Source organism: Saccoglossus kowalevskii, chromosome 4, assembly GCF_978046115.1.
Source record: "Saccoglossus kowalevskii chromosome 4, keSacKowa6.1, whole genome shotgun sequence".
Taxonomy (NCBI): domain Eukaryota; kingdom Metazoa; phylum Hemichordata; class Enteropneusta; family Harrimaniidae; genus Saccoglossus; species Saccoglossus kowalevskii.
The window spans coordinates 13,085,369-13,105,350 of record NC_140644.1 but is presented as its reverse complement, the minus strand read 5'-3'; the positions used below and the strand labels follow the sequence as shown (position 1 = coordinate 13,105,350).

Here is a 19,982-nt window from a genome sequence, read left to right as displayed (position 1 = left end):
TTATTAATATTCGACCAATGAGAAACGTGGTTATAAAGTAAGTTTGGTTAACAAGCGACAGGAAGTAAGCTTATTGCCGAGTGTATGTTGTTGTTTGCTATAGCCTAAGCAAAGGTTATTCTCCTGCAAATCTTGATTGTTTCGACCGACAATGGCGTAGTATGGGAATACTATTTCCCCGGCCCTGGGTATGTGAATCGTGTACGTTACAAAACGAGTCTGGGGTAAACGAATGCATTGTCTGTGGTGCGCCCAGACCGGGGCCGAGAGCTGAAAATTGCACGCCAGAACCGGATGCAAATGACCGTGATGAGGTGTTGTTAATTTGGGACTGTGACGTATGCCTGACAAAGAACAATGGCAGTGAAGGGATATGTTTTGCATGTGGGCGACGTCGTGACCATGTTGATTCGGGAACACTGAATGAGTAAGTATCACCTTTGTGATCTGGGACATGTGTGGGTGTTCCGTTTTCGTGGCATCAATGTTGACAACTTGTTGGGACCTGTCTTCCTAATTACCGAAAACGAAACGCCAAATGAGGGCACGATTACGTCCACGATGACACGAAACTGAAACGAATTCCGCCTCTGATTCGCTAGTGTAAACACTTCTAAAAAGTTGATTTCGTGTTTATACTAGTTAGATACAGGGCGGCGGTGGTCACTCAGCACCGGTACGAATCTCATGTAAATTTGTTTTACCATGTTGTGCACTCGCATGGGACCCTTATCGATTATGACGTCACGAACTTTGCTCTTTAAATATTAAAAATTAGGATCGAATTGCCGAAATATTTCCTGAACAGCCCGAGGTTTCAAGTAGTCGAATAACTTTACATAATTTTTTCTATTCCATGCTTCCCCTGACATCTCACTGCTGTATACAGAATAAGACTCCAATACAAAGACACATCCACAGCTCCTTACACTATGGTAGATAGGATATCATGCATACAATACTTTGTTTACAAATAAATTGACTACATGATAAGTGGGAAAGTTTCGGATTACATTTTGATGTATTATTTCCCAAATCTGTATTGATTGCCCATAAAGCATCACTGAAGAGAAAATTAATTCCACCTGAAAAAAATCTATTTACAATAGTTGGTTCTCCACCACTTTCCACAATGGTGTCTATGGTAATCTAATACTAAATGCTTTGGACAACATTGTTTACATTATTAGTCTACCTTTTATTCTCCATTGTAAATTTAATTGTGTTTAACTTTGCTATGATTAGGCTATACTGGAGTTACCTCTGCCTTTAAACAGTATACCCCGGTACCGGTACTACTTGACCCCCAAATTGTTTCTTTTTCTGTTGATATCTGTCTTGTGAATGCCCACAACATTCATTCAACTTTATTCGTAAAGGCTAGGAAGAGATCAAATCCGGGGGTGTGAATACATGTAGCCAAATGTATTTCCTGGAAAATGTGAAAATGTGTGAGTGTACATGGAAAGGGAGGGAGCAGCATGTATGCAAAGGATACTGACTAACAATATCCTGCCTGGGAAGTGTGAATCAGATTTCAGAGATTTTAACTTATTGCATATACTGTAGTTAAGATTGGCATGATGTCTTTCTCTCTCACTTTGGACAGAAATGGTACTGTAAAGAACCAGAATAAAAAAGCAGACATCAACGTACCAGATGCTACGAAGTGCGACGTAAAACCAAACATGGCATCAAATGAATCTAACTGGAATTGTGTGCATTGTACATTTGCCAATCCACTAGCCTCTACTGTCTGTCACATGTGTGAAACACAGAGGAACGTGAACCAAGTCACTCAGAATGGTTCATCCCCAACACCTGAACCAATGGAAGTTGATTTGGTTGCAGACTCAGAGGAAGGTAAGACAGACTCCTCTAAGCATAACATTATCCCATCTGTCTTAGACAATACTAAACATAATTTTACAGACGATACTACGGGTACTTGGAAATGCAAGCGATGCACATTGGAGAATGCTAATAATGAAAAATCGTGCAGTGTGTGTGAAGCTCCCAGAAAACTGTCATCATTACCTCAGCTTTCAATAGACTCAATTCGGTTGTCAAATGAACCTACGAAAAACATTGATCGTTTTGGAAATGCACAGAAAATATCACCTATTGTTAAATCACCTAAGCGACCAAAAGAAATTATAGTTAAACCAACTGATGAAGTACTCCCGACCAGAAGATTGAAGGCTATAAAGCCTAAGCAGGAATTGAAAAATGCGACTGAGCCTGTGGTTATACCATCTGACATTGAACCAGTGGTTGAAACTGCTAGCACATTAGTCAATCTCACAAAAGATGATGTAGAGACTTCTATTCTGAAGCCTTCATCTAGCCTTCAAACAAAGCAAAGTGCAACTAATAACTCTCAGGCGGCCTTCTGGACATGTGCTAGTTGTTCTCACAAAAACAAGGGAAAATACAGCGGCAAAGCATGCAAAGTGTGTAAAGCTCCTAGAATAGCCAAGTTGAAAATTCCATCAACATGTCAAACTCCCTCTGTAATAGATGTGGACATTGAAAACTCGAATAATGTTTTAAGTGAACATAAAGGCACGTCAGAAATGGATTTTGATGTAGGTTCGTGTAAAAATGAACGCATGCTGGATAATGCACTGAATAATATGTCAGATAGTAAGCAATGCACTGATCACAATTTACTGGAGGAGAGTGACGAGGATTCAGCGACTATTGATCTCACACGAGAATCTGTTAAATTTATACCCAAATCTCCAGGTGGAAAGATTGCACGAGTGAATGCTGTGAGAATAAAAACCTGGAAATGCAAAGCTTGCACAGTCATGAATGTTGATGATGCCAAAGAATGCGCTGCTTGTGGAATTGTGAATGCCACATCAAATGCTACAACACCGCTAACGCCACTTTCCAATGAGTGGCCTTGTCCTGTTTGTACCTATCACAACACCAATCTTGTCAACGTATGCTGTATGTGTCAGGCCCCGCATCCTGATTTTCTCCCCACTGTCAATCTTTCACCAACAACTCCAACTGCCTCCACATCGATAGCAACAACAGCAGCTCCTATTGGTAAGAAGTGGGACTGTCCGCGATGTACTCTGGAAAACTCTACTAAAAGTTCAAAGTGTGTTTTGTGTGACTATGACCCTGCTGATACAAAAGATGTGGAATCTGATGGTTTATCTACAAATATACGTCGACAGAAAAGCATTGTTGCTGAATCCAAGAGAAAGAATGATGAGGAAAGTGCCTGGGAGAGATTTTCCAAAATCATTGGTTTCTGCTCACAGGTAACTCACAGCTCATGTACACTATTATTTTGCCACTTGTGTTATTTGTCAAAGTAAATGGTGGTGGTCGCCGCGCCGTGAAGTGTGAGATTTATGTTGATAAATATTGATTTTCCCACAATCCAATGCGCTTTTTCTAATGAAATCACAAGTATGAGTTTTGACCCTGGCAGGACTTACACCAATTACCGTTTACGACTCTTTTGATACCTTCCAATCATCTTAAAAAATACCTAATTGAAGCTTGGTAACAGTTTAGTTTGTACTCATCAGTCTACACAACAGTCAGTCAAAGTCGCCATGTGAGACTCGTATCTTGCGCATGATGACCATTGCCCTTTAACGTTTGTTACCCGCATTATTATGCGATATAGCGAGTGGCAGAAATAGAATCTCGTCGTTGAGCGCAAACAGCACAAAATGATTTTTCGTCAACATTTTAGGCGGCTATCTCACATTGCATTATTACTACAAGGAGGAAATAGATGTATAATACTAATAAGATTATGCAATTAAATGTGACTAAAAGTGGATCTCATCCTGTCAGTGAATTAGTGTTGGCCAAAATTTATACATGGGACATTGCATATGAAATAACTGAATTTTAACATAATTAGTTTTTCTGTGTATTTTATTATACAACCGTAAAACATAATACATTCTGGCAATCAACAATTTTGTCTTTGGCTACCTAATTTACCAGTTGGCCACCAGCAGTTTGAATTTGGTTGCCAATGGCAACTAAGGAAAATTAATTGAACTTTGTGAGGGCTAGTGTGTCTATATTTATAATGTGAATAGATAAGGGTCATCTATGTGAAGATGTTAAATAAAACATGTGTTAAACGTAAAATATCTGAACTCTCATGTATATATGGTGTTATTGTTTTCATATAGGAAAAAATTCCATTTGTGGATGATTCGTTTCGACCCACACCCAAGTCTCTCTACTATAATCCTGAAGAACGTGGTGAAACTAGAGTATGTCAGTGGTTGAGACCTACAGAAATATCTTGTTCAACTAGAAGTGAAATGAAAACACCGTGGGCTGTCTTCCGCACTCCCTTTCCATCAGATATCTCGCAGGGAATCCTGGGTAATTGCTGGTGAGTTAGCATTTTTGCTGTTCATTTTAAAAAAACAGGCCGTGTGTTCATGTTGCCAACTTAGGTGGTGGTAATAGTGACCCACAACAACAAAAGGACTCTCCAGAGAAGTCAATTAAATGAACTTAATTACTTCACTACCAGACTTTCTCGTCCAAAAATTTTCAGCACTTTTTTTTTTTTATTTTTGCAATATTTCTGGAAATGAACCCTAATTTTGGAGCCAACAGACACAATTTGAGTCAATTTTCATTTTTTTCTCAAATAATTTTGGTATTTTGTCTCAATTACCATTCTGAGCTGAATATTTTGGGAAATTCGTGTACAAACAAGAAATAGATGCCTTAGATAAAGATGTATCACATTTGTTCATGTACAGAAATTGTCTGGACGTTTTTGCTATTTTGGAATATTTCATCTAATTTATTTGATGTTTATTCTGCTTTCTGATATTTAATTGCATAACAGCACTCATTATGAAAACAGTTGTTCTATAGAATTTATTCTTGTCTGCATATACTACACTGCATCAGGGCTGTGTTTGGACTTGTGAGCAAGGTAGCTGACTACCAAATTATTCTTAACAGAACTGTTCCAAAGTCCAGTAGATGGAATCAGCTTAACTGGTGTTATCATCCCTTCTAGGTGATTCTCGTTGATAACGATCTAATTTCAAAAGCAATTAAGGTTTTTCAGCATTTTACAATGTTTTTTACATTTACAATAAATATTTATTAATAATAAATTAATATCATTTGTATCCAGGATTTTTAAAATAAATAAGATGCAATTTTGATATCTATATATGTAGAGTGATATGCAATGATACTATTTTTTTTTAGTTTCATGTGTGCGACAGTTGACCTTGATGGTGTTTGCTCTACTGTGAAATACTTTATTTTAGCTGGAATTAATTTTCACTGAAAAGAAATTTGGGGTGTTTTGTATGGAATTTACTTTCACTGAAGTTTGAGTGTAAAATATAGAAAAAAAAGATGTATTCGCTTGATTTTATTTTCACTGAATCATTCCTTCAGCAAAAATGGCGAAAATTACTTCAAGTGAAAATAAAGTATTTTACAGTGTTAGTAGTGCAGATATTTACTTAAATGACAGTGGTATATCTGCAACCAATATAACTCATATTTGAATATTCCAGTCCAAAATTAATGGTTTACATTCACTTCTATTAGAAATGCTCTGCGAATAGGAACAATTACAATGTACCATGTTCTCAAATAGCCCCCAAGATTTTGTTGAGAGGTAGAGTCACAAGTTTTGTTTTTGTCCCCTAGATAGTCTTCCATTCTCAACTGTCATCATATCAGTTACATTTGAAATTCTGCAAAAAAATACTAGGTGTAAGTAAATTCTCCTCTAATGCAGCATGCAGAGCTGAACTTGGTAAATTTCCATTACTTGTAGATATTCAGGAAAATCTTATTAAATACTGGTATCGTATTAGTGCTTTACCAGACAGTAATATTACAAAACAAGCTTTTGAAGAACAAAAACAACAAAATTGAAATTGGTTTACATCAGTAAAAAACATGATCTCTGAAAATATTACAAACTTGTCCTCGTCTGTCATACCTCAAAAATTACCACACAGTAAAATAAAAAACATCCGACAAAGGTATGTAGAGTTCTGGAAGTTGAGTGATAATAGAAAACTAAGAACGTATATAAAGTTTAAAGACTCGTACACTTTTGAACCATAATTGCTCTTATGTAATCTGAAACATAAAATCATAATGACTCGTTTCAGAATAAGCAGTCGTGTATTAGAAATTGAGAAGGGTAGACATACCCAACCCAAAATACCTTTAGAAGACAGAATCTGTAAGCAATGTTCCCACGATCAAAATTGAAAATGATGAACATTTCTTCATGGAATGTACCAAACAGAAAGACAAAAGCTTTTTAATAATATCAATATTCTAGAAGAACTGAAAAGTGATAACCAGATATTTAAATATATTATGAGTTCAAGAGAAGACGTACTAATAAGACAAGTTGGTGAATACTTATACAAAATATTTGAAATCAGAAATAACAATAACTGACATTTTACTTTTACTTTAGTTTTATATGTATTGTACTTTATTACTAACATTTTATTGCTGTCAACCAATGGAAATTATTTCTAAGGATGCAATAAATTCATTATTATATGTTATTATTATATCCACTGTTCCAATTACCATGGTTATCTTAAAGCGCGGTAGTCGTTCGACATTTGTGTTGATAAACATTGATTTTCCCACAATCCAATGCACTCTTCAAATGGAAATCACAAGTATGAGGTTTGACCTGGGCACGACTTGCACTGATTACCGCCGGTGACTCCTTCGATATCTTCCAATCACATGAAAATTATCTAATTAAAGCTTGGAAACGTGTCAGTTCATACTCGTTGATCTGCGCAACAGTCAAAGTCGCCATCTTTGTTTATATGAGTCCCATATATCTCGCGCATGTGTAGCGTGTCGACTACCGCGCTTTAACCTTTTCACCACCATTTTTCTCTTCATCACAAATTCACCAAATAGTTCCGTTCATAGTCTGCAACTTTCCTTCATTGTCACTGAAAATTGAATAAATTTTGTCTCTGTTGGCTCTACAACTGGGGTTCATTTCCTTGAATATTGAAAAAATATAAGGAAAAAAAGTGCAGAAAAATGTCTGGTGGTGAAAAGGCTAATCACTGGAACGGGAAAGTGGATGCGAGGACGATGGAGAATGGAACACTTTTTAGGGGCAAAAGCAAGTGTTGTGGCTCAAGACTCTTGCCATCAATGATGCTTGTAAAGTTTTAATTCACTTTTATCCTGCAGAGGGCCATTGCTGGATAATTTGCAGTTTTCGATAGCGATGCAATATGGATGATTCGCCATCAGTGTGAAAGTAATGCTTTGACTGTAAATAGTCGGCATGATAAAAGTGAATTGCACATAGAAATGAGTAATCTTCCAGTTATGCACAACAGCCTGAGCTAAACACAAACCATAACACACATACTGTTTCCATGATGCATGTGGTTTTGTGATCATCCGTCAATTTTTGCCAAATCACATACCGGTATCATAGATTGTGTGACAGCGTATAACAATCTGTATCCTTTACGACTAGGTTTCTAAGTGCATTGTCAGTGTTAGCTGAAAGACCAGACTTGATCGAGAAAGTGTTGATAACCAAAGAATATACACCAGAAGGTGCTTACCAGTTAAGACTGTGTAAAGATGGTATCTGGCAAACTGTTCTTATAGATGATCTGTTTCCTTGTGATCAAAATGGATTTCTTGTCTATTCTCAGGTATGTCTCAGATATACTAATATTTATGTACAGTTCACATCTTGTGATCTAATAATGGTGACAGTTATTCATAGTGCTATAGCTCTCAGTTTCATGTTAGTTTGCTGTAGTTGTGTTTTTTGATCATCAAAAAGGTTTTACTTGTATCATAGGGTAATCGTGATATGATATACCAGTAGGTATAGTAATTACATATACCAATTACCATACCCGCCCGACAAAATAACAAAATATAATTATTTTTTGATTGGGTCGGCCGTATTAGCCTTCCAATAGTAAGTCATGTTCCAAAACTAATGTGTTACATACATGTTGCTTGAAGGATAATTGACACTGTTTGATTATCTCAAGAAAAGTGGTTAAATGTGGTTTTGTGATGGTTGCCATCTTAAAATAGGATCATAATATGTTAACTGTTTCATAATAATGTTCCACTGGTTTTTGTAACATAATCTTCCAGATTCAGAGCATGGCATTTCATCATTAAACTTTATTGTGTTTTCTGATTTGCATTGGCTCTACGGTACTTGCTAAAATACAGAATGTGGTCTAAGTTAATTTTTTCTGTTTACTAATAATGATTTACCAGTGTGGATTGGCGTTTTTGCATTAATTGATTCACAGGGAGAATGTTGTATACCTATATGTGTGTGTACAGTTTGATGTCTGTCTAACATACTAATTCTAACCCTCTGATACAATGTATAGGCTAAACGAAGACAGCTTTGGGTTCCGTTGATTGAGAAAGCCATGGCTAAAATGCATGGATGTTATGAAGCATTAGTGTCTGGTAGATGTATTGAAGGATTAGCTACATTGACTGGATCGCCGTGTGAGAGTCTACCATTGCATTGTAAGTCTCATACTTGGCCTCTACTAACCAACTCTTTCTATTATCAGGTTATTACGAAGATACTGAAAAGTATGCACGAAGACTGTACAGCGGGAGTATCAACCAACATGCAGCGGAAGTCGATGCGGCCGTGTACTGTCTGAGTGCATACTTTGCGGTATCCTCATAGTAACCTTATAATTGTACGTCTTTTTCTCCCGAGGATAGATCATGTAAATGCCGAAATCCAAAACGTTTAGAACAGATTTAGCGAACTTCTTTGTATGGTGTCCGGTCAATCCCTGCGGGCTGCCACATTTATTTTTATTATTAGAGAACACTTATGAGTGTAATTGCTTCATATTTGGAATTCGCATTTCTTAATATGGTAGGATGAAAATACCTAGTGCAATACCACAAAATAATGGCACACTGTCAGTTAAATGAATAAAAAGAAATAATAAAACCTAGTTCTATACAGTAACATTATGTAAATAGTTGATTGGTTCAGACTGATTTCCTGGTTTTTGCATCAATTTCAAAGTAAACAATTGCTACTCTATTTGTACATTTTGTTTCCCTTTAGCTTCCAGTTTGAACGCCAATGATCCGGTTGTTGATAAAGATCTGATATGGGCTAAATTATTGAGTTCCAAAGAAGCTGGGTAAGTGAAACATATTCTGTCAGTTCAGTTATACTTTCAGTAGGCCATAGATTCATGTAAAGATATGAAAGCAGTTGGTGAAACAAAGGAAAACAACGAAAATTTCTTCAAGCATTTTTAAAGGCTTCATAACAAGTCAAATTGTAAATATGCAGAACATTTAAAACCGCTACATATTCTTCAACGAAAAATTCCATCAAGACTCATAAGTGCATTAATTATTCACTTGGTTTTAATTTTGTTATTTTCGCTGATAAGTAACATCTCCTAAATTATATCTTTGTGAACATGTAAAATAAAAATAAAACTCAGTGTTTCCTTGAAAAAATTGTGAGATTAAAACACAGTGAATATGCTCAAAACATCAAAATAGTGAAATATAAATGTCAGTGAAAATAAATGGTTTACAGCAATTCAAAAACTAGTTTGGATAGCTCAATTTTTCTTTTGGTTTCTAATTTAGCTGTTCACATTGAGAAATTCCTGTGTAAAAAGTGCAAGCCAATCATGGCCAAGATATATTGAGTCAAATTTTCATTAACAACTATGTGCTACACTAAAAAAGTTGGATTTGTTTCGATTAGTTTGTAGCAAGAAATGGGTGCTGTAATTCACAATATAAATCTGGCTTCTGATTACAATTCAAGAGTTCTAATGTCCATATATGGCAATGAAGTGCAATTATATTGATTTCTGTATCACTTCATATTATTTCAGTTTTCTGATGGGTGCGTCATGTGGAGGAGGTAATATGAAAGTAAACAATAAAGATTATCATGATATTGGTTTACGGCCGCGACATGCGTACTCTGTGCTGGATGTGCAGGATATACTAGTATGTGGTCACAGGTAAGAAATTGCTTTAATCACCATTGCTTGTGATGTTTTCTTCGTGCTCTGTTGAATAAGTAGGTCACTGAAAATATGGCTGACGTAAACATGTAGAACTCTACATTTTCCTTATGTTTGTTTGGTCATTATTTCTTACAAAGTCCCTGCAGCAATGTTATTAGAAGTCATAACCAAACTACTATGCATGTATATGCTCTTACATTTAACCATGCACTGTAAGCATGTGAGGATCAGTGAAAGTTGTACGTATAATGAAATTGTTTTTAGAGATTAGCTTATAATTGGTGAATTTCCGTTCACTGCAAAGATTTTGCGTTTTGTGTGAAAAGCCGGAACCGCACATCTGTCACAAAAATTTGAACGATATGGTTTTGAATTTGAATATTGAAATTGCAATCATTGAGAGGGGATCCTTACATTGAGATACCCTTATTTCATCAAAATTGATCCTCGTCAAATGTGTATAGCACATTTTGAGCGATATGGTTTTGAATATTGAAATTGCGATCATTGAGAGGGGATCATTACATTGAGATACCCTTATTTCATCAAAATTGATCCTCGTCAAATGTGTATAGCACATTTTGAGCGATATGGTTTTGAATTTGAATATTGAAATTGCGATCATTGAGAGGGGATCATTAGTCCCCGTTCGGACGGAGTCCGAAAACGGGGACTTATGTTTTGCCCTGTGTGCGTCCGTCCGTCCGTCCGTCCGTCCGTCCGTCCGTCCGTGATCACCTGTATCTCGAACATGCATGGACCGATTATGTTCAAACTTCACTCATATATCACACATTATATGGGACATATGCACATGCATTTTTTTCGTGATTCGATTAACGATAGCCGAATAGCGGCCATTTTAAGGCCGAAAATGCATCAAAATCGCACATTTTCACCATTCCGGACCCGGATCTCAGTTATGCATGGACGGATTTCGTTCAAATTTGGTACATACATTAAACATAATAGGACCTTGATGCACGTCATTTTTTTTTTTCGGATCAAGTTCGAAATGGCCGACTGGCGGCCATTTTGTTTTAAAGAATTCAGTTCTGGATCCGTATCCGAGACATGTCTGGATTGATCAAGTTCAAACTTCACACACACAAGGTACATCATGTCACAAATATGTATGTGCATTTGTTTCATGATCCCATTAACGATAGCCAAATGGCGGCCACTTTAAGGCCGAAAATGCATTGAAATCGCACATTTTCACCATTCCGGACCCAGATCTCAGTTATGCATGGACGGATTTCGTTCAAATTTGGTACATACATTAAACATAATAGGACCTTGATGCACGTCATTTTTTTTTCCAGATCAAGTTCGAAATGGCCGACTGGCGGCCATTTTGTTTTAAAGAATTCAGTTCTGGATCCGTATCCGAGACATGTCTGGATTGATCAAGTTCAAACTTCACACACACAAGGTACATCATGTCACAAATATGTATGTGCATTTGTTTCATGATCCCATTAACGATAGCCAAATGGCAGCCGCTTTAAGGCCGAAAATGCATTGAAATCGCACATTTTCACCATTCCGAACCCGGATCTCAGTTATGCATGGACGGATTTCATTCAAATTTGGTACTTACATTAAACATAATAGGACCTTGATGCACATCATTTTTTTTTCCCGGATCAAGTTCAAAATGGCCGACTGGCGGCCATTTTCTTAAAGAATTCAGTTCTGGATCCGTATCCAAGACATGTCTGGATTGATCAAGTTCAAACTTCACACACACATGGTGCATCATGTCACAAATAGATATGTGCATTTGTTTCATGATCCGCTTAACAATAGCTGAATGATGGCCATTTTAAGACCGAAAATGCATTAAAATCACGTATTTTCACAATTCCGGAACCAGATCTCAGTCATGCATGGATGGATTTTGTTCAGATTTAGTACAATGTGTTGTACATATGCAGGTGCATTTCGGTCATGATCTGCTTTGAATGTATATGTCACTCAAATATGAACGGAACGGGGACGTGTCATTGACAATGACTTGTTACATTGAGATACCCTTATTTCATCAAAATTGATCCTCGTCAAATGTGTATAGCACATTTTGAGCGATATGGTTTTGAATATTGAAATTGCGATCATTGAGAGGGGATCATTACATTGAGATACCCTTATTTCATCAAAATTGATCCTCGTCAAATGTGTATAGCACATTTTGAGCGATATGGTTTTGAATTTGAATATCGAAATTGCGATCATTGAGAGATGATCATTACATTGAGATACCCTTATTTCATCAAAATTGATCCTCGTCAAATGTGTATAGCACATTTTGAGCGATATGGTTTTGAATATTGAAATTGCGATCATTGAGAGGAGATCATTACATTGAGATACCCTTATTTCATCAAAATTGATCCTCGTCAAATGTGTATAGCACATTTTGAGCGATATGGTTTTGAATATTGAAATTGCGATCATTGAGAGGAGATCATTACATTGAGATACCCTTATTTCATCAAAATTGATCCTCGTCAAATGTGTATAGCACATTTTGAGCGATATGGTTTTGAATTTGAATATTGACATTGCGATCATTGAGAGGGGATCATTACATTGAGATACCCTTATTTCATCAAAATTGATCCTCGTCAAATATGTATAGCACATTATGAATACCCCAAAAATATTTTCATGTTAACCTTTTCACCACCAGTTTGCATCACAAATTTAAATTTAATTTATCATGAGATTGGAACAAAAACATCTAAATCTTTTGAGTGAAAATTGGAAATTGACAATTTTGTTCGTTATTAAGGAATATAAGAAAAAAGTACAGAATAATTTTGGCAAGAGTGGTGATGAAAAGGTTAATGCAGGATCTTGCAGTGAACCTATCTAAAGGACACATATAATATTCTAAATGTAACGATTATTTCATTCTCACCATGTGTTACTGGTTTTGTTAAGTATTTTTTCATTGGAATTTCCACTCTAGTGCAGTGCTGTGTCAATTATCACTGGGAATTTGTTAGTATTAAAACTTGTCTATATTTGGTACATTTTTATTTAGACGTTATCTTTACTGGGATCAAACAGCTATATCAATATTTAGCCAGTATTTAATTTCTTCTCCAAGTTTTGTCTTTATCACATTTGATATGCACTGGTTCTCCACAAACGCCTGATTTGAACAGACAGACATTGTGACTGGCATGATATGATGTTTCTCTGTGGTGTTGATAAGGGGACAGGGATGGGTGTGGGGGTTATAACAGTCGCACCTCACACCTTAACCTGTCAACTATATCAGCATTTACATATACCACCAGTGCCACAGTCTGTTGAACTAATTGAAAAAAAACAAACAAACATTTTAGAGCATCTCAATCAGTGTGCAAGGCATGATCAAATTTCATGTAAACAGACAATGTATTTTGCATATGCATGTTTGTCGCATGGGACACCTGTCAAACACAGCTACAGTAGCATAATAAGATCCTCTGAAATTCCAAGTAATTAAATTCATCCAGTTCAATCAAAGAATCAACTATCAATGCATTTCAGATGCATATCCACCAGCTTGGCTAGTGAAAAGTCTAGGACCATTAATTATTCTTGTGTTTTTAATTTCGTGAGCAAGCAAACATCGGGAAATATTTGAAAGCTGCACATATAAGGTCAGAAAGCTGGGATTCATTCATGTGATGCATCGTTTTTTTTTGTTTCATTCTGGTTAATTTGATGTAGAACAGCAAAATAATACCAACAAAATTATACCGCATACAAAATCATAAAATTTATTCTACATAGATTTGCTACAAGCTACTAGTACTTATTAGTACTTATTATCATATATTATTGGATCATATCAACCTTTTCGTTGACTCTGTGTCTAATGATGTCTAAATAGTTATTATCAACACGTTTATTTTGTGTTCTTTAAAGGGCTATGGTTTGGCAGTCATATCGTTTCAGATTATGTGTAAATGAATTCATGTTTGCTACACATGCATATGAACACATAAGATCACATAAGATGCCACCTTCTTTTAACAACAGTTTGCTTTAAGTGAATTGAAATTTAGTATACTGTTGGTGATTCGAATTCCCATATTATGCAATAACTTTCTTTCTATACACTAATACAGATTGATCAGATTAAGGAATCCTTGGGGCACTTATTCATGGAAAGGAGATTGGTCTGATGAGTCTCCATTGTGGACGCCGGATTTACGAGATGCCTTGATGGTACACGGAGCTGCAGAAGGAGTATTTTGGATGTCGCTGGACGACATGATGAAGTAAGGAACCTTCACAATTCAACCAATCAAATCACTATAGCAACCTGTTATTAATCCCAATAATAGAATTATATAATCTTAATTAGGTTCCAATTTGAAATTCAAGTTTACTCCGATACTTTATTTCAGTTACTTTGATTGCATAGACATCTGTAAAGCCAGAACTGATTGGTCAGAAGCCAGGTTGTCTGGTGTGTTTCCAGACTATGCTGGTGGTCCATTACAGGTTACTATGTTACAAGTAAATGAACCCACAGAGGTTGATTTAGGACTTTTTCAGGAAACTGAGAGGTGAGAATAACTGTGCATGAACATAATCCTGACACTTTTTGTTTCTATGATTGCAATACTGTAGAATACTTTATTTTCGCTTGGAATTAATTTTCGCTATTTTCGCTGAAGTAATGATTCAGTGAAAATAAAATCCAGCGAATATACCTTTTTTCCTATATTTTACATTCAACTTGTCAAAAATCAGTGAAAATAAATTCCATACAAAACACTCAAAAAGTCTTTTCAGCGAAAATTAATTCCAGCTAAAATAAAGTATATCACAGTATTTTCGCTTGGAATTAACTTTTGCCGTTTTCGCTGAAGGAATGATTCAGTGAAAATAAAAACCAGTGAGTATACCTTTTTTTCTATATTTTACATTCAACTTGTCAAAAATCAGTGAAAATAATTTCTATACAAAAAATATGATCATGATACATGATCAAAATATGTATGGAACATGTAAGCTAAAAAAAAGATGATATATGTATAAGTAGATTTCTGTTTTGCCAGAAGGTAGGTCCAATGTAGGACCCATTGTAGAACATGTGCCTGCCTGTACATAAATTCTCATTGGTCCTAATTGTGTTATTTATGGTAAAATATTTGACTTGTGCCATCAGAGGTTCCGCAAAGAATGCCCGTAGTCCGCTGGATCTAATGATAACAGTGTTAAAGACCTCACAGATGTCCACCAGCGGCATGTATAAAGTAGCTGCATATTGCCGAAGACAAGTCAAGGGATTTGTTGGTTGTGATGCAATGCTGGAACCAGGCTTGTATGTTATTGTGTGTGCTGCATTTAATCATTGGACCACTGGTGTGGATATGCAAGGTAATGTTTAAACATTCATTTAACCTGGGTGTGGTTCAGTGATTAGCCTCACACCAGAGAGACTGAGAATCCCTCAGTCACTCAGCAGTAAAAATTAGGTTAAATTCTCCCCAGATCACCAAACATGCAGTGTTAGGTTTGACAGGGGGTTTACTATAAAAAATTAACAAGAGGGAGCACACACAGGCGATTGACCTGGAAACACCATATACGAAGGTTTCTGTGCCGTGTAAATATAGCCATTGAAATATTTTTGGAGTAATTTTAGTGTATTTGGTGTCTAGACACATTGTCAGCTTGTGTTGCTGGGAAGTTTTCACAGAGAAAGTTATATTTGAGAAAGATTTCATGTTGTACGGTAGCACAGAAGTACGCGGCTCAAGAAATATATTTATGACTTGAAAGCTCAATCAGCGATTCGGTAAGAGGGCGCCAGCCGAGAGTATCAGTGCGCTGCACCCCTGTTCCCCAGTTTAGAAAAACCCCTGGTTTGAAATTGATGAGATTGATGTATAAAACTGCTGTGTGTTATTGCTGTCATCAATGTATGTAGCAGCAGTCTCTAGTCTGTAAACACAGATTTACATTTGATTTTTTGTTGATTATTTGGGGTTATTTTTACTCATTTACTCATGATTTTCATTAAAAAACGGGACAGATCTGTAGCAATTGTGCCCATCAAATGTAATTTTGTAACTGTCTAAAATGTGGAGTGCCTGCCTAGAATCTAAATGTAAACAGGTGGCTGGCTAAAATCCTGGCAAAAACCCTGTCACTGTCATTGTGAATACTGTTAGTAGAATTTAAACAAGTTGAGGTCTCCCTCTTTCATGTAAGCCTTTGTGAGAACTTCCAGATCTGTATTTTGGCTCTCTTTCCATAGATCTGCGTAATAAAGTTATTATGAGGATACCCCAAAGAAGACAGTACAGGGCCGCATTGATCTTAGCTACGTCTATCAATACTCTCTCAATACTTTGTCTTCATGTATGTTTTAAGGTGTCTTAATTAAAGGAGTCAGAATATAAAATATGCTTTTTCCTATCTACACAACAGTACTAGCATATGGACTGTATTAGAAGTGTATAAGAGATCAATGTAAGACAAAATGTGTGTTTTGGGTGTATTGCACCAAGCTGAAATTTCTGAACTGGGACAAGGTGGCACAAATTAGTGGAACAACATCCCTACCATCTTATAAAAATATTACATATTTATTTGCATTTCCAAATAAGGTAGGATGCAAACACCCTGTGCAATACTGCAAAATTACAACATTCTATAACTTAGAGAAATACAGTGACAGATGTCTAATAATAATAGAGACTCCCAATTGGGCATATACTTCAGAGAGTTCACAGAAAAGGCACAAAAAAGGCCAACGTGTTAATTATGACTTGATAACTTCATTAAATTGATTTTCAGGTACAAAGAGTCCAGTACGGAAAACGCATTTACCAAGTTACACCTTAACCATACATAGTTCCAAACCAATCATGCTGTCTCAGACCTCACCAACTATGACGTGTCTCGCAGACTCTGTCATTCAAGTCGCTGTTCATGCGGGAAAACGACATGAGGTTAGTTAATACGTGTCGCCATTGTTAGTGTAATATTATATTTCAATCTTGGAGTACCATAATTGTTCTATTAAAAGAGCATCTTCAATAGAAAGCACGTATAAAAAAAAAAATTTGTAAAATCTGAATTATTTTGACTATAGAAATGCCTATAGAAATTGTTATTTACACAATTGCAAAATACTGATAGAGCAAATAGGATATAGATGCTGTGTCAGTCAGGGGATTTGCATACACATAAATGTTATATGCTGTATTTGCAGCGCATGTGCTTACATGAATGACAGATGCATGTCTATGAGTAAAATAAGTTATTTTAAAATGATAATGCATACAGTAAATGCAATTTTTAGTTCATGTGCACTTCTGTTAGCGATGTGCTTTTAATGTAAATATTGTACATGTATATATAAGAAATGAAAAATGTACTTGCGTTCTTTGACGTACATCTTTAACAAGACACATGTGAACCCAAACTGTTTTAACAAACACCATTTTATTGTCCTCTGTCAGAGATAAATACAAAATGTACTCCAGAAAAATCAACACTCTCATCACCATTTTCGTTATGCTAATGAGTATTGAATATTCATAAAATTGTCTATGACAAGTCATTCCTGCCTCAAAAAATTAAGGAAAGTCTAAATAGAGAATGAAGCAGTAACGGCAAAGGGAGGTTCACCTCCTTCAATTTGCCTTTATTTATGCTAGACTAATAAATACATCTTGTAAGTGTGTGTGTATCAATCCAATATATTACAATATATTATTTGCACAAACATCAATACTCAGGCTGCAATATTTTAATTTAGATAACATGCCCCTCAGAGGATATGGAATGAATTTTAAACTTCAGAAATAATCACATCACAAAATTAATATTTTTATACCTCTCATTTCAGGCTCGTGAAGGTGTCACATGTTACTATTTAGATCATGGTTGGGCAGGTTTGATTGTCGTCGTTGAAAACCGCCATCAAGACCGCTCATTGCACATCAAGTGCGATTGTACTAATAGTTTCAATGTGGTGTCCAGCAGGGGATGTTTGGTGACAACCGACAGTGTACCGCCATTACACAGGTAACTTAAATGTACACGAATCTCTGGCAATGGCAGCATGGTGCCTTTTTTCTGTGCGTGTGGATGGCTGTTGATTTTTATTCTCAGCACAGTTTAATATTCCAGGTTGACTCCTTTCACCAAGCACACCAAACACAGCATTCCATTTAAATTACTACCCAGTATATAAACTTAAAGATAAAAATATAATACAAATAATGATATTTATAAACTTATAATATCTTCCAGTGAAGATAAAAGGGGTCATACACAAACAAGAAAAAATCACAGAGGTGTGTCTGTGGTTAAAATAAGTCCTATTCCTAATGATTCAGTCTGATTACATTTTTGGTTTATATGCGCTTCTGTTAGAGATGCACTTTCAATAGAAAAAATATGGTAGGTGTAATTGTGACAAACGAATAGTCTTTCATTAAATTCATGTCAGATCTCATTTTACTTTTAGTTTCAGTTTCTGTAAAAGCTGTTTTCTTTTCTTTTTTTTCAGGCAAGTGTTAAATGTTTTAAGTCAGCTGGAAGGCAGTGGTTTTACCATTGTACATCGGATTACACACAGAATGTCCTCTCAAGACACTCTTGATAACTGGGGAGCAGGACAGTCACATATACCGTACATATCACAGGATGTATTTGGACTACATTCAGTCAGGCCTTTATAATCTGGTGTTTTATCTTTTGGAACCTAATTATCATATTTATATTTTACTAAACCATGTTGTGAATTAATTAGCATTTTAATCTTTATCACTATCAGTCTTTGTTGCCCAAATTTTGCTGCACTTTTGGAACCAACATACCGTAAAAAATTTCAGTCAATTTTCAGTTTTTACTCAAAAGAAATCTGGCTATTTTTGTTTCAATATTCTGAAGCGAAGTGCAGACTATAAACAGGATTATTTTGTGAATTTTTGATGAAAAGGAGGAAATGGTGTTGAAAAGGTTAATGGATGCATAACATGCTTGATATTTGCTCTATTACCGTAAAATCTGTATTAGAAGCTGCATCTCTATTGGAAGCCACACATATTCTTTTTGAACAATTGAGAACCAAATATTCATCATTTCTCATATATGTAGATGCTCTAATAGAAGCCACATCTCCTCTGTTACATTGTATCATTTTAATAAAAGCCACAGCTTCTAGTGAAGATTTTACAGTAATAGCACATGGGTAATTATAGAGGGGAGGCAAGGGGGGTAACTGGTACAGTTTTATGGGAAATAAAAAGGTTTTTTTACAATTTACAAAGGAAAAAAAACGTTTTTACAGTTTACAATGTTAAAAATGGAACATTGAATGGTCCAAAGAACTCTCGAACTCAAATTCTCCCCCATTACTGCGCCGTGTGTAGAGGCGCATGCGCATATTACCTTCGTAATGCTCTTCATTCGGTTAGAGGGCCTTTTACGTCTTAACATTCAATTTTGTAGTGAATTGTATCATCTAGTCGTTTTACAGTTTCTAAAATGTAATTTCCCTGGATTATTTTTTATGATTTTTTTATTAGGATGTAAATTCTTGTACGTACCGAGAAAAATGACACATTTTTACATTGTACGAAAAAAATTATTCATTGATTGCATTGTACGTCTAGCCGGTGATTACAGAATTACGGAATTTATTTTTTCTATTTACGTTGTACGAATAAAAAAATATTGCAATTACGTTGAACGAAAATAACCCTTGCCCCCCCCTATTATAGACGTCTATAGTCAAAGTAAGTTTTAGTAAAAGTTTAATCCTTGATGTATATTCCCATCTAGTAGAGATGTGCAATAAGGTAAGATAAAATCATTAAAGAAAAAGGAGATTCAACAAAAATACAAAAACCTTGGCAGTGTTCCGATATGCAGTCAATAGCCATAGTGTATGGC

The 19,982-nt window shown here is 35.8% G+C and overlaps 1 protein-coding gene and 1 non-coding gene across 2 annotated transcripts; both read left to right on the top strand.

Moving 5' to 3' along the window:
- Positions 1 to 76: 76 nt before the first annotated feature.
- Positions 77 to 19,772, top strand: LOC100374474 (calpain-15-like). The gene is made up of 13 exons (XM_085497802.1): positions 77 to 427; positions 1,610 to 3,281; positions 4,179 to 4,387; positions 7,520 to 7,703; positions 8,412 to 8,556; positions 9,122 to 9,200; positions 9,918 to 10,049; positions 14,186 to 14,338; positions 14,468 to 14,629; positions 15,235 to 15,446; positions 16,872 to 17,026; positions 17,929 to 18,107; positions 18,595 to 19,772. The coding sequence occupies exons 1-13, from the start codon at positions 162 to 164 to the stop codon at positions 18,764 to 18,766; spliced, it is 3,720 nt and encodes a 1,239-aa protein (XP_085353928.1). The 5' UTR covers positions 77 to 161; the 3' UTR covers positions 18,767 to 19,772.
- On the top strand, positions 13,260 to 13,359 carry Mir4825 (microRNA mir-4825). The gene has a single exon (NR_038782.1). It is a non-coding gene; the product is annotated as a microRNA mir-4825 (primary transcript).
- Positions 19,773 to 19,982: the final 210 nt, after the last annotated feature.

Excerpts from the sequence above, each read along its gene's own strand:
- LOC100374474 (XM_085497802.1), top strand. The coding sequence starts at position 162 with ATGGGAATACTATTTCCCCGGCCCTGGGTATGTGAATCGTGTACGTTA. Across the intron at positions 428-1,609 it reads GATTCGGGAACACTGAATGA|AAATGGTACTGTAAAGAACC; the intron begins GTAAGTATCACC and ends CACTTTGGACAG. Across the intron at positions 4,388-7,519 it reads GGAATCCTGGGTAATTGCTG|GTTTCTAAGTGCATTGTCAG; the intron begins GTGAGTTAGCAT and ends CTTTACGACTAG.